Raw genomic sequence first — 13,719 nt, 5'->3', positions numbered from 1 at the left:
CAGGACTACAAAGCACTGTTCGTTTGTGATGATGCACCAAACAGCAGCAGTACATGCTGTCTAAATGACTTTTCAGCCGAGGACAGCTGAGAGGCAGGCGTTTCTGGGGCGGATGCCAGTAATGTTACGAACCTCGACTCAGCCAGAGCACCGATCCCCTTTCTCGTTAGGAGGAGAGAGAGAGACAAGGAGGGAGGAGAAGAGAGAGAAGGGAGGAGAGAGAGGAGAAGAGAGAGCGTGGGGGGGGGGGGGGGGGGGGAGGAGAGAGGGCCGAGAGGAGAGAAGGGAGAGGAGGGAGAGAAGAGAGAGGAGATGAATGGAGGGATTAGGGAGAGGAAAAGAAAGATAAGGGAGGAGAAAGAGGAGAGGACGGAGGAGAGACACAGGAGAAGAGAGAGAGGAGGGAGAGAAGAGAGAGGAGGGGGAGAGAGGAGAGGAATGGAGGGATTAGGGAGAGGAGAAGAGAGATAAGGGAGGAGAAAGAGGAGAGGAGGGAGGAGAGACACAGGAGAAGAGAGAGAGAAGGGAGAGGAGGGAGAGAAGAGAGAGGAGGGGGAGAGAGGAGAGGAATGGAGGGATTAGGGAGAGGAGAAGAGAGATAAGGGAGAAGAAAGAGGAGAGGAGGGAGGAGAGACAGGAGAAGAGAGAGAGAAGGGAGAGGAGGGAGAGAAGAGAGAAGAGGGGGAGAGAGAAGAGGGATGGAGGGATTAGGGAGAGGAGAAGAGAGATAAGGGAGAAGAAAGAGGAGAGGAGGGAGGAGAGACACAGGAGAAGAGAGAGAGAAGGGAGAGGAGGGAGAGAAGAGAGAGGAGGGGGAGAGAGGAGAGGAATGGAGGGATTAGGGAGAGGAGAAGAGAGATAAGGGAGAAGAAAGAGGAGAGGAGGGAGGAGAGACAGGAGAAGAGAGAGAGAAGGGAGAGGAGGGAGAGAAGAGAGAGGAGGGGGAGAGAGAAGAGGGATGGAGGGATTAGGGAGAGGAGAAGAGAGATAAGGGAGAAGAAAGAGGAGAGGAGGGAGGAGAGACACAGGAGAAGAGAGAGAGAAGGGAGAGGAGGGAGGAAGTTGATTGATTTGAAAAGGAGAGCGAGGGAGAAATACCATTGGTTCTAAAAGTGAGAAAAATAACTAGCCTAGATAAAAAAAAGCTTTGAATATTAAACACTGGCAATATTCTCATTATTTTCTGAATGCAGAGCTTGTGCTTGTTTTGTGCTCTCTTTAGGGCTATGTGCCGAATCGTAAATAATTGACGAGCTGGATCAAAAATGCGCCACGCTCTGTTTGTGCTGCTCTGTATGCACAGTCCATCCATGAGTGTGTGTGTGTGTGTGTGTGTGTGTGTAAGAGAGAGAGTCTTGCCGTGTGTGTTTGTGTGTGTGTGTGTCAGCTTGTGCGTACATTTCCGTTAAAAGTAATTGTCTGTAAAATTCTGTGAAAGAAATTATCATTTTGGTTGATCTTAACATTGTACATTTTTGTCATTTTGCAGATGATTTTATCCAAAGCGACTTAAATGTATTACTTTTTATGAATTACTTACTATGAATGCATGTGTGTGTGTGTGTGTGTCACATGCTGGTCTGTATAGAGACAATCTTCATCACGATATCACTGGTCTGCATGGAGACAGTCTGCATAGATACAGTCTGCACCATGGCAGACACACAATCATGTTTCTCTGTACAGTATGTACGGTACAGCTACGCACGCAATCATATTTCTTCATATATACAGGTATGTGTCTTAGTATGAAATTATGACCAGGAGAATAATCAGAGGTACGCACACACACACACACACACACACACACACACACACACACACACACACACACACATACATCAGTGTCACAGGAGGTAAGCTTGCAGTGGAGAGACATATGGAAGCAATTCCAACTCCTCCCTGATGACAGGCAGGGCTCAGAGCTCCGCTGCCTTCTCCTCCACACACACACACACACACACACACACACACACACACACACACACACACACACACACACACACACACACACACACACACACACACACACACACACATGAGCTGTACATGCTCGCTCCCTGTGGGTCTAATTCAAGGTTGAGCTCCTATAGCTACGTCCTCTGGATCAACAAATATGTGCAACACAACTCTTTTTTTTAATGATTTGTATTAGTATGTAAGAACATGCACCGCACACACACACACACACACACACACACACACACACACACATACATGTACACACATGCATGCACGCACACACACGACCGCACACACACGACCACACACACACACACACACATATAGCTGAAGGCGTCATTAGGGTTAGGGTTAGTCATTCCCTCCCGTCATGTCCTTTCCTGCTCTCACACAGGGAGCAGCTTGTTTATTGGAAATCAAAGAGGATTTGGAGAGCAGAGGTCATACTGTTACACTATCACACTCGTTTACCTCTGGCCTCTCTCTCTCTGTCTCCCCCTCCCCCTCTCTCTCTCTATGGCTATGCCCCTCGACTCAGCTTGCCTCACATCACCTGTCCAACATGGCTAACCATCCCCCCCCCCCCCCCTCCCTGGGAGAGCCATCAGAGGGGGCTGCCAGTAGCTGAGGCCTGTGGCTGGCAGCCTTCCACCGCGACCCCCGAGGGGCTCAGGACCAGGGCTGGGGGAGCGCTGGAGCCGTTGGGAGGCTTTTCTTTGCTTGCTTTTATTATCATGGGAATAACAACAACAACAACAACAATAATAATAATAATAATAATAATAATGCATTTTATTCTTATAGCACTTCTTAAAACAATGTTACAAAGTGCTTCACAAACAAAATAAAAAAAACACAAAAAAACATTGTACTGTAACAGAAAAAATAAGAAGCGCTAAAAACACTATAAAATAGAGTAAAACGGGAATAAAGAAATGTGAATTAAATCAAATACAAAACAAAAAATACTATTTCTATATAATATTTTTGTCCTAAGTGGATGTTGTGGTTTAGAAAAGAGCCTTCTGGTTGAACGGCTCGAATGCTGCTCTGATGTTCTCTACAAATTGAATTGAATTGAAAGCTTTATTGTCATTATACAAGTATAACGAAATGTCGTAAGAGCTTCCTCTAAAACAATACTCACAGCCACACAGCCACACACACACACGCACACGCACACACACACACACACACACACACACACACACACACACACACACACACACACACACACACACACACACACACACACACACACACATTACACACATAGACCAACAGTAAGAGCATATATAAGACCACAAAAGACCTACAAAATTGCACAGTCCTATATTTCTTCCATCAATATTCCGTTCAGTCCGAGTTATAAGTCCCACAGGGTGATAGAGGGCGTGGGAGGGGATGAACGATGAAATGAAATGAACGGTATGCAGCTGAACTGAGTACACTGGTCTCCTTCGTTCAGATGTAATGATTGTGTTTTGACAGGTCTACATGGTTTATGATCGTGGCTGATAGAGGGAGGAGAGATAGAAGGACAGCTAGATGGAGAGGGTGTGGCAGCAGTCAGGATGTCAATGTGCCAATTAGGCTGCAGGGTAGTTTGAAGGTTACACACACACACACACACACACACACACACACAGGCACGCACACACACACACAAGCATGCACACACACACAAACACACACACACACACACACACAAGCACGCACACACACAGGCATGCACACACACACACACACACACACACACACAATTTAGTACAAGAGAAAGACAGAGAGAGAGAGAGAGAGAGAGAGAGAGAGAAATTAAGAATGGATGAGACATTGATGACTATGAGATATGGCAGAAGGCGTGGCGTGACTTCATAGAAATGGTTTCCTCTGGAAACAGATGAGATCGCTCACAGAGACAAAGGGTGGGTGTGTGGGCGGTCGAGAGCGGCGGGAAACGCCAGAAAAAGAGTGACTGAATCAGACCTAGAAAACGACAGTGAGGAAAGAATCTGTTTTCAAAACCATTCACGCGTTCACTCACTCACTATTCCCTATGTAGTTCTCCCCGTATAGTGAACTATATAGGGGACAATTAAACGGTTTTCGGACACTACACTGAACGTCAATGCGTTGGATATTCACGATAGCAGACGCGCCCAGTATCACGTAAACAAACCGAGCACTGATGGCAGCAGGTTGAAATGAAGGCCCTAGTCAGGTAGTATTGAGTTTCTGTATTCAGTTTGGAATAAATTGGTTGTACTGTATAGGACCAACGCACTCACGTATCACGCCGCCCACACATACACACACTCACTTACACACACACACACACACTCACTTACACACACACACACTCACTTACACATTACACTCTGCATACTCACTGTATATACACTGACTGCACTACCTTTTGTATATTGTTCTTTCTTAGCTTATCCTTTTTTGCACTAGCAGTTTGTCCTCGCTCTTTGCACTGTCCTGTCTTTGCACTGTCCTGTCTTTGCACTGTCCTGTCTCGTCCCTGCACCCTGTCCAATGTTGTCCCCTTGTTATGCAACACGACCGAAAGCGAATTCCTAGTATGTTGAAAAACTGCATGGCAACTACAACGTACAACTACAACATCTCAACGCCAGACCCATGAGAGTTCTTTCACTAGCTGGGTTTCCATCCAAATGTATCACAAATTTCAAGCGAATTTTGTGAAAATCTGCAAAAGAAATTGCGAATTTACGCATTGGCTTGTGGCCACTGCTGGTATAGTCAACTTATAGGAGGGCCACTTCAATGTCAACTTCAACTATTACTAACTATAAGAAAGTGCAATATTTCTGAAAATGTCATTTTTCATTTCCATAACTAGACTCACAACTCAGTCTCTAAATGTTGCAAGACTATTCCATAACTAACATTTTCATCATACAAATTCAAACCGGTTTCCATTCATTTTAATATATTTTAACAGTTAGTGCTGCAAATCATTTCCCCTTACTTTTATTTTATCTTGAATAGCCTACATTTGTACTTTATTCAGTTTGAGCTGCAAGATGCATCACTAAGCCTGCCCTGGACCTGTACTTGCATTTATTAAAGTTCAAGTTTGTTTCCATTTCTTGCCAGACACTTGAATACATCTGTAGGCTACTGCTCTATTTCTTGCCAGACACTTATCTTGAAAGACTGCTGAGACGTCAGCCCTCTCAGCTGTGTGGCTCTTTTTTTCCTCTCGTCTCCCTATGACACTCCATGTTTAGTAATGAATAGCTCTTGACATTATATTCCTTTAGAACAGCGACTTTGTTCTTGCATATCAGGCAGGTAGCATTTCCATTGAACTCTGAAAATACTGCAATGTCCATCTTTCTTGAAACTGTCTGTGTTAACCATGAAAACAGCCTCTCGGTGGCGAGCTGCATTCCGTTCATAGTCGCGTGCGGATTGATTGCACCTGTGACTGTATGCAGCATTTGCATTGCGCACAATAACAGAATTTCGCCCCACTTTTGAGCGACTTGAATTTTGCATTGTAGGCCTGGCTGCCGGCGCCGTTTACAAGAAATTATTTTGCGGGCCAGATTACATTATATTTCTGACATCATGTCACGGGCCGGTTGGAGTGGTGTGGCGGGCCGCAAATGGCCCGCGGGCCGCGAGTTTGAGACCCCTGAGGCCTAGGGTATATATAGTGGGTGGCGTACTCGCTGATTGGACGGCCGCAGCTGCAAGGAGTTTGGGAAAGATGACCAGGAAACTGGGCCACGCCCACGGCACCTGAATGACTGAAAGGGGAGTAGGACACAGAAGGGGGAGACAAAACTGACACATATGACACACACAAGCTACAGCCAGACCACTGGCTGTAACAAAGCCGCCACGGAATAACGTCATTAAGAGAGCGTCTCATGTCAACAACATTTTGGTCAACTCACAGGTCTGTACGACGACGAGATGGAGAGATTCTTTGTAAATTTGATGGCTCTTGGGAGAACTCTCATTACTTTTTTTTCAGCGTTGTCAGCTTACATCATTACGTCTTGATGCAGAGACGAGAAAGAGTAAATGCAATGACACGAGTACTGGATGAAGTGATATCCGGTACGTCATCGTTTATTCACAAAATCTGTTTCCATTGCAAAAAGTCGCATTTTCCTACTATCGATACGCTGACTTTTCCACCCCCTCCGAGCTGAAAAACCTTTTTGTGATATTTCGGCCTTTTTTTATTTTATTTCTGAGGTTTCTCAAGTTTTTATTCTCGCAATTTTGGAAAATGCGAATTGGAAGAGGTGGATGGAAACCCGGTTACTGATACACTACGTAAGCTACGCTAACTACGTTACTGCTGCTGCCCATCTCTCTATGGGTCTGGGACACTTCATGCAAAAATCTGGTGTTCAGATCCTGGCAATTCATTGGTAGAGCCGGAATCCTGGCGACACCAATCAGTAATGACTTTCGCGATCAGGCGTTCCCACTCATAGATATGCCCCGCCCATCTAACCTTGGCCAGCGTCTCTCATTTGCTGCTATGACCTGTCACTCTTTCAATTTTGACCCGTCGATTTTGACCTCAGAACACCAACTTGATCGGCGAAGTGACACAGACTCTATTATGTAATATGCGGAGCACAACAATTCAATGTAATATTTGAGTCTGGAGAGAGACTACATGGCAATAAACGAATGATTGATTGATTCTGATTCTGAAATTCTAATGATGTGCAAGTGTGGTTTTGTCAACTATGGCGCTGTCTGCTAGCAAGCTGTAACGTTGCACAGTGATAGCCAATCAGCTCACGAGCTCACGACCAGCAGCATCTACCAGAGAGCTCCCCCATTCTTCTTCTATCCTTCTGGGTGGTATCCAGCCCTCTCTAGCACCTCTGCTCCCAGTGGACAGGAGAGATACTGCAGTCATGAAACACCTTGGCTGATTCTCCTCCAGCCCCTGCTGGTCCAGCACCTTTCTGCTGCTGGTCCAGCACCGCATAGACTAGGGATGCGGTGGACGGACAGCTGCTTAATGTCACGTCGTCAAACCAAAGCTTGAGCTCGTGCTTGTGTGTGTGTGTGTTGCAGACCTGGACAAGCCGGTGCTGACCGTCCACCAGACCATCAGCGATGTCCGTGGGAGCTACTACCAGGAGAAGACGGTGTTCCTGCGCTGTACGGTGAACTCCAACCCGCCCGCCCGCTTCATATGGAAACGTGGGAATACTCCCATAGAGCAGAGCAAGGACCGAGGAGTGGATATCTACGAACCCCTGTACACACAGGTAGAACCTGCGCTCGTACGTACACACACATGCACGCATGCGCACGCACACACACACACACACACACACACAGACACACGCATATACAAGAGCACACACACACACACACACACACACACACACACACACACACACACACACACACACACACACACACACACACACCAGTTCCTCCAGGAGCAGGAGGAATGAGTGAGAGAAATGGAGGCTAGATTAATAATTAATTTTTCAAATGATGATTTTTCATTCATTAGGTATATATGTGTGTGTGTGTGTCCTGTCCTGCAGGGCGAGACCAAAGTGTTGAAGTTAAAGAACCTGCGACTGCAGGACTTTGCCAACTACACGTGCCAGGTGTCTGTCCGCAACGTTTGTGACATCCCTGACAGCTCTGTCACCTTCCGGCTCACAAACACCACCAGTAAGTTACATAGTCTCTCTCTCTCTGTGTCTCTTTCATTTTACCCTCTCTCACAGCACTGATATACTCTCTCTCTCTCTCTCTCTCTCTCTCTCTGTCTCTATCTCTTTTTGCTCTCTCTCACAGCACTGTACCCCTCTCTCTCTCTCTCTCTCTCTTTGCCCTCTCTCACAGCATTGATATACTATACCTCTCTCTCTCGCTCTCTGTCTCTCTCTCTCTCTGTCTCTCTCTCTTTTTGCCCTCTCTCACAGCATTGATATACTGCACCTCTCTCTCTTTCGCTCTCTCTGTCTCTGTCTTCCTCTGTCTCTCTCTCTTTTTGCCCTCTCTCACAGCATTGATATACTATACTCTCTTTCTCTCGCTCTCTCTCTTCTTCTCTCTCTCCCGGCCCATGTGTTAGAGAGTCTCTATCCGTCTTGTTATTCCCTAGCTGAAAGCACATCTCAACCCGTCACTTTTAATTCAGCTGTCAGGGTCTCTGCTATCTATTGCCAGCCTCGCACTCCGCCCCTCCATCGCCACAGCAACGCCACTGCCATCTACAGCGCTGTCGCCGTCGACGGCCCTGTCAATTTCACCGTGGCGATCTACACCCCAAAGGCCCCTTGGCAACGATTCCCCCTGCTCTTTTCACTGTCCATCTTTTTATTCGTTGTCTGTTCCCTTCCTTTTTTCTCCTCCTCCCGGTTTCAAATGTCACGCCTGGCAGAGGCCTGACCCGCTCTTTCTTTTTAATGCTCTGTATATATTTTTTTTACTAGGCACGAAAAGGTCATGATTGATGACAGGAATTAAGGTGAAGAGTCAGGATGGAGGACTAGACGATACAGGTCTTAATTTATTCAGAGTTCATTCATGTGGAACGATGCAGAGGTGCTGAGGGTTAGCGTTAACAGTGTTTGCGGCATTAGCCATGTTATAGCAGTGCTAGCAGCATTAGCCATGTTATAGCAGTGCTAGCAGCATTAGCTGTCTTATAGCAGTGCTAGTGCTATTACCCGTGTTAGCAGCGCAAGCAGCGTTATGCTGTGTTCACACCGGGCGAGAAAATTCGCGCCGCCCAGATCGCCCAATCCTGGGATCAATGCCTCGCTGCACGATTCCGCCGCAGAAAGTTCAAAAAATTTAACTTTTGCGAATGTCGCCGCGCAGCGAATCCTGGCCGCCGCGCCGCCGAGTTCTGCGATTCGCGCCGCCCGTGCCGCACGCCACCCAGTTCGCGGGAATTGTATTGACTTTCAATGTAAACTCGCCGCGCCACAGGAAAAATTTGAAAATATTGTAACTTTTCTGCGGAGTGTGGAGCGCGGAGGAAGCGCCCTATGATTGTTGTGTTCTGTCACTTGGCAAGGCAAGTTTATTTGTATGATATAATTAGACCCGCAATCAAGAAACTATGCTGTTTCTCTTTTATTCAAAACAAATCTCTTACCTGCAGTTAGACGTTTCGGCTGCCTGCCTTCTTCAGTTACTGCATGTCTTTAGATACACACGGCAAAACTCCATTTTAAATCTCCTATTTTTTTAAATGGAGTTTTTCCCTGTGTATCTAAAGACATGCAGTAACTGAAGAAGGCAGGCAACCGAAACGTCTAACTGCATGTAAGATATTTTTTTGGAATAAAAGAGAAACAGCAAAGTTTCCTTGAGTGCGGGTCTAATTATTCCATTTTGAATTTATCCTTGCTTGGAGTGGCCCGGCAGCGGAACAAACATTTTTTTTAATCAATTTCCAAGTCTGAGCACACTGATCCTTGAACTGTAAGTTTATTTGTATAGCACATAGCACAAGGCTTTACAAAGTGCTTTACAGAAACACATAAAAGGTTATATAAAACGAAATGCAAAAAAATACATTTAAAACAAAATGCAAGAAAAATCAAATACAGGAATAAAAGTTACAGTCCAGTGTATGAATTAATAATTATTTGATTTAATAAAAAGCAGAGGCAAAAAGAAGTCTTCAGTCTTGATTTAAAAGAACTGAGAGTTGCAGCAGAACTGCAGTTTTCTGGAAGTTTGTTCCAGATATCTGGAGCATAAAAACGGAATGCTACTTCTCAATGTTTTGTTTTAACAGAAAGCTGGCCTGTGCCAGGTCTGGATGGTTCATAACGTAGCAGCAGATCAGAAATATATTTTGGCCGTAAACCATTCAGTGCTTTATAAACCAACAGCAGTATTTTAAAGTCAATTTAAGTCAGGTCAACAGACAGGAAGCCAGTGTAAAGACCTCAGAACTGGAGTGATGTGATCCACTTTCTTAGTCTTAGTGAGGACTCGAGCAGCAGCGTTCTGAATCAACTGCAGCTGTCTGATCGATTATTTAGAGAGACCTGTAAACACACCTTTACAGTAGTCGAGTCTACTGAAGATAAATGCATGGACAAGTTTTTCCAGATCATGCTGAGACATGAATCCTTTAAAATTTAATACTTGGTAACAAATAGCATCGGCCAGGGACAATGCAGTGCACCTCACTTTTTTAGCAGCTTGTCAATGTCAATGCACTCTGAGTCGTGTTAGCAGCTCTAGCAGCATTAGGGTGCATTCACACAGCATATTTTGCAAGCGGTGCTTTCACCATGCTTTGCAGAAAAGTTCATATATTTTCAACTTTCACATTTTCACTGGGCTCCATAGACAACAATGAAAAGCAATGCGGAAACGCTTTGACTAAATCTGCCATGTGAATGTGCCCTTAGCCTTGTTAGCAGTGCTAGTAGCGTTAGCCGTGTTAGCAAAGCTAGATGCTCCAGATTATCTTGTTATGTGAGGGGTTTACAGATCCAATCTTAACCCTCCCGATCGGCTCGCAGACTCATGACGGCCGCCCTGATAATATCAAACATGTTTGATATTTAGAATTATTATGTCACTTATTTAAGAGCGAGACGGCGAGACCAGTGATTCATTGCTCCCTCGGGCACGATAATCTTAATGAAATCCTGTAGGGCTGTACCTGACTGAATTTTGTGAGTTAAATCAGATTCACCTGCTCAAACCTTTTAATGATTCGTTCATTCATTCATTGCTCATTCTTTCCCCCATATGTCTAGGCTGAGGGGAGACCATGAGAGTTGGGACAGCTGTCAAACTTTAAACAATCAAACTCGCAGGCAGCACAATAAAAGACACCTGTTTTTCTTGCTTAACATTAATCATCTAGCCCACATTGTCCATTTACTTCAGAGGCCCCCATGTTTTTATGCAGTGTTTCCCATAGCCTACATTAGGGTTGGGTGATTTGAAGATAGTCTCCTTAACTGCGCATTTGAAACTGTCCATGAATAGACTCATGCATTGGGCAGCAGTCAACAAGGAAATGTTTTGACTGTCACTAAAGCATTTTTTTAGGTGTTAGAGCTCAATCTGTCTATCTTTTTCCAGTGTATATCTTAGTTAATATAAGAAAATTGATTTATGTTTTTTACAGTTTTGTATTGAGATATTCTGTTTGGGAAATGCATGTGATTGCTGGCACATAGTAGGCTAGGCTAGACGCATAGCGGAGGGGAGTGATGAGCCATTATTTTAAAATCTTGTAGTGTGCGCATGCTTGTGGTTGGAGAGAAGAACATCTATTAAGATACATGAGCATCCGGTTTCTGAAGTCAGCCAGAGGAGAACCAGCCCCTTCATTAATGGGTGATGCTGTTTATGTTCATGGAGTTTCTGTCTCACTTGTCCTCTGGGCTTTTGCCAAATGAGCGATGTGCTGGACAATGAACAGGACTGTGTGTGAACATGTCCCTCCCTCTACATGCTGGACTGGATGACCTCAGGGAGAGTTACCCACGTAGGCACCCCTTGCTCTCTGACAGACAGACACACAGTTTTAAGTCCTCACCAATCTGGATTTAGAGCTAATCATAGTGCTATTTCAACTGTCACTCTTGTCACTTAAGACATAATCTTGGCATTAGACAACAGGAAACACTGCTCTTTGTACAGTAGATCTCTGAAAAGCATTTGATACAGTCAATCACCAGCTGCTTTTAAACAGAATATCTAGTATTGGTTTGGATAGAGATGCTTGTGACTGGTTGCAGGATTATCTGTCATCAAGGTGTCAGTGTGTGAAATCGGGTAAATCAGATTTCCTGTCTCTACTGTAGCTAAAGGTGTGCCCCAGGGATCGGTGTTGGGTCCTGTCCTTTTCACCATCTATATTAATGATATTGTCTCTGCACTAACTGGCTGTCATGTTAATTTATATGCTGATTATACAGTTGTCTACTGTATTGCAGATACTGTTCAGGAAGTCATTGTTAATCTGCTGCTTGCTTTTAATGTACCACAAGAAGCTCTCACCAATCTGAAACTAGTCCTAAATCCTAGCAAATCTAAGTTCATGTTGTTCTCTAGAGCCAGGACTATTGATTATGATCGACCAGAGCCAGCCTTAGCCATCTGGGGGCCCGTTTCAAGAGCAATTATAAGAAGAAAAAAATAAATAAAAGACCAATATTCAATGACCATTGACCCCTATTCACAACAGTGTGATTTCTTTTAATTAAGGCATGCTTTGTTATTACTCATTTAGTTCAAACTAATTATTTGAACTGTAATTCAGATCACACAAGATGTTTTTGATGTTTGAAATGTGTTCATTCAACTTCGCAAGTCGCCAGGTCATTGGCTTCACGCATTGACAAGTGTATGCGGCCGATCAAAATAAAAATAGATATTCAAAATACTAAAATTAATTATTGAACTAGACCTGTCGGATCTACTGTAAAAAACTAGTCCGACTATTTCCGAAATTCCGACAATTTACTAGTTCATATTTTTGACACCGTCAGTCATGTTCTTAGTGAGCGGAAATGGGTGACTATCAAATTATAGTCGGGGGCCCTAGCGAGGGCGGGGCCCGTTTCAGTTGAACGGGTGAAACATAGCAAAGGCCGTCTATGTGATCGACTCCACCTTTCAACTGCTAATGGCCTCATATTGAGAGAGTCACAGAGTACAAATATATTAGTTTGTGGTTGGATGATAAACTCTCTTTCAAGTTTCATGAAGATAATCTAGCCTCTAAGCTGCGGCAGAAAATTGGCTTCCTGTACAGAAACCGTTATAGATTTCCTATGTTCAGTAGGAAAATAATTGTTCAAGCTGTTTTTCTATCAGTATTAGACTATGGTGACACTATCTATACACATGCTTCCGTGGCAACTGTGAAACCCTTGGACTCTGTCTACCACTCCACTCTAAGATTTATTACGGGTGATAGATATGACACTCACCACTGTGTTCTTTATCATAAGGTGGGCTCGCCATCTCTTTCTCTCTTTCTCTGCTGGTAGAGGTGTGGAAGTGTTGGAGTCGGACTGATGAGTGCGTTTTTGTAATAGGATATGAAAAAGGAGAGGTTGCTGCGAGTGGTTGCTACGCAAAGCATAGCCTATCGCTTGACCTATCAATGGCCTCGTCAATGAGATTGACGGCGCATTAATACTAATTGTTATGCAGTCGCAGCCATGGGTTACAGAGTATTTTACCACGGCTGCTAGCCAATCAGAATCAAGTATCCAAACTCTCCGTGTAGAAAACATATTCTAAACTTGAGGTCCTCCCTTCAGTCACAGAGTTTAAGTCCATGGCTCTAGACCTATGTACTTAAACCTGTAACTGTTTAATTATTATTATTGTACATTGCATTTGTTTTGTTGATTTGATTTGTGTCTCTGTGTAAACTCGTCATCACTGTAAATGAGGGAAACCTCACTGCTTCACGAGTACAAATAAAGGTTTGAAATGAAAAGAAAATGAAAGAAAGACAGATAGACAGAGAGAGAGAGACAGTCAGAGAGAGATGCAGAAAGAGAGATTCAGAGATGGAGAGATTGATGCAGAGAGAGAGAGATTGAAAGAGAGATGGAGAGAGATGGACAGAGAGAGACAGGCAAACACTAAATAGATGAAAATAAGACAGCAGCAACAACACATTGTGATCAATGTGAATGTGGTTCTAGCCAGGAGAGCAGGCAGATAGGGCTACAGGGGATGAAACAGTGATTTGTTTTCTGCGTTCCAATTTATGTT

At 44.4% G+C, this 13,719-nt stretch overlaps 1 protein-coding gene across 1 annotated transcript in view; it reads left to right on the top strand.

Moving 5' to 3' along the window:
* Positions 1 to 13,719, top strand: part of mdga1 (MAM domain containing glycosylphosphatidylinositol anchor 1) — a gene marked incomplete at both ends in the record, with an annotated part of 122,936 nt that overhangs the window by 59,052 nt on the left and 50,165 nt on the right. Inside the window, 2 exon segments of the mRNA XM_084453362.1 lie at positions 7,048 to 7,244; positions 7,533 to 7,665. Of these exon segments, the coding sequence (XP_084309488.1) occupies positions 7,048 to 7,244; positions 7,533 to 7,665 (330 nt within the window).

The sequence above is a fragment of the Borostomias antarcticus genome (assembly GCF_949987555.1).
Source record: "Borostomias antarcticus genome assembly, chromosome: 19".
Classification (NCBI taxonomy): domain Eukaryota; kingdom Metazoa; phylum Chordata; class Actinopteri; order Stomiiformes; family Stomiidae; genus Borostomias; species Borostomias antarcticus.
This window is presented reverse-complemented; position numbering and strand designations above follow the sequence as displayed.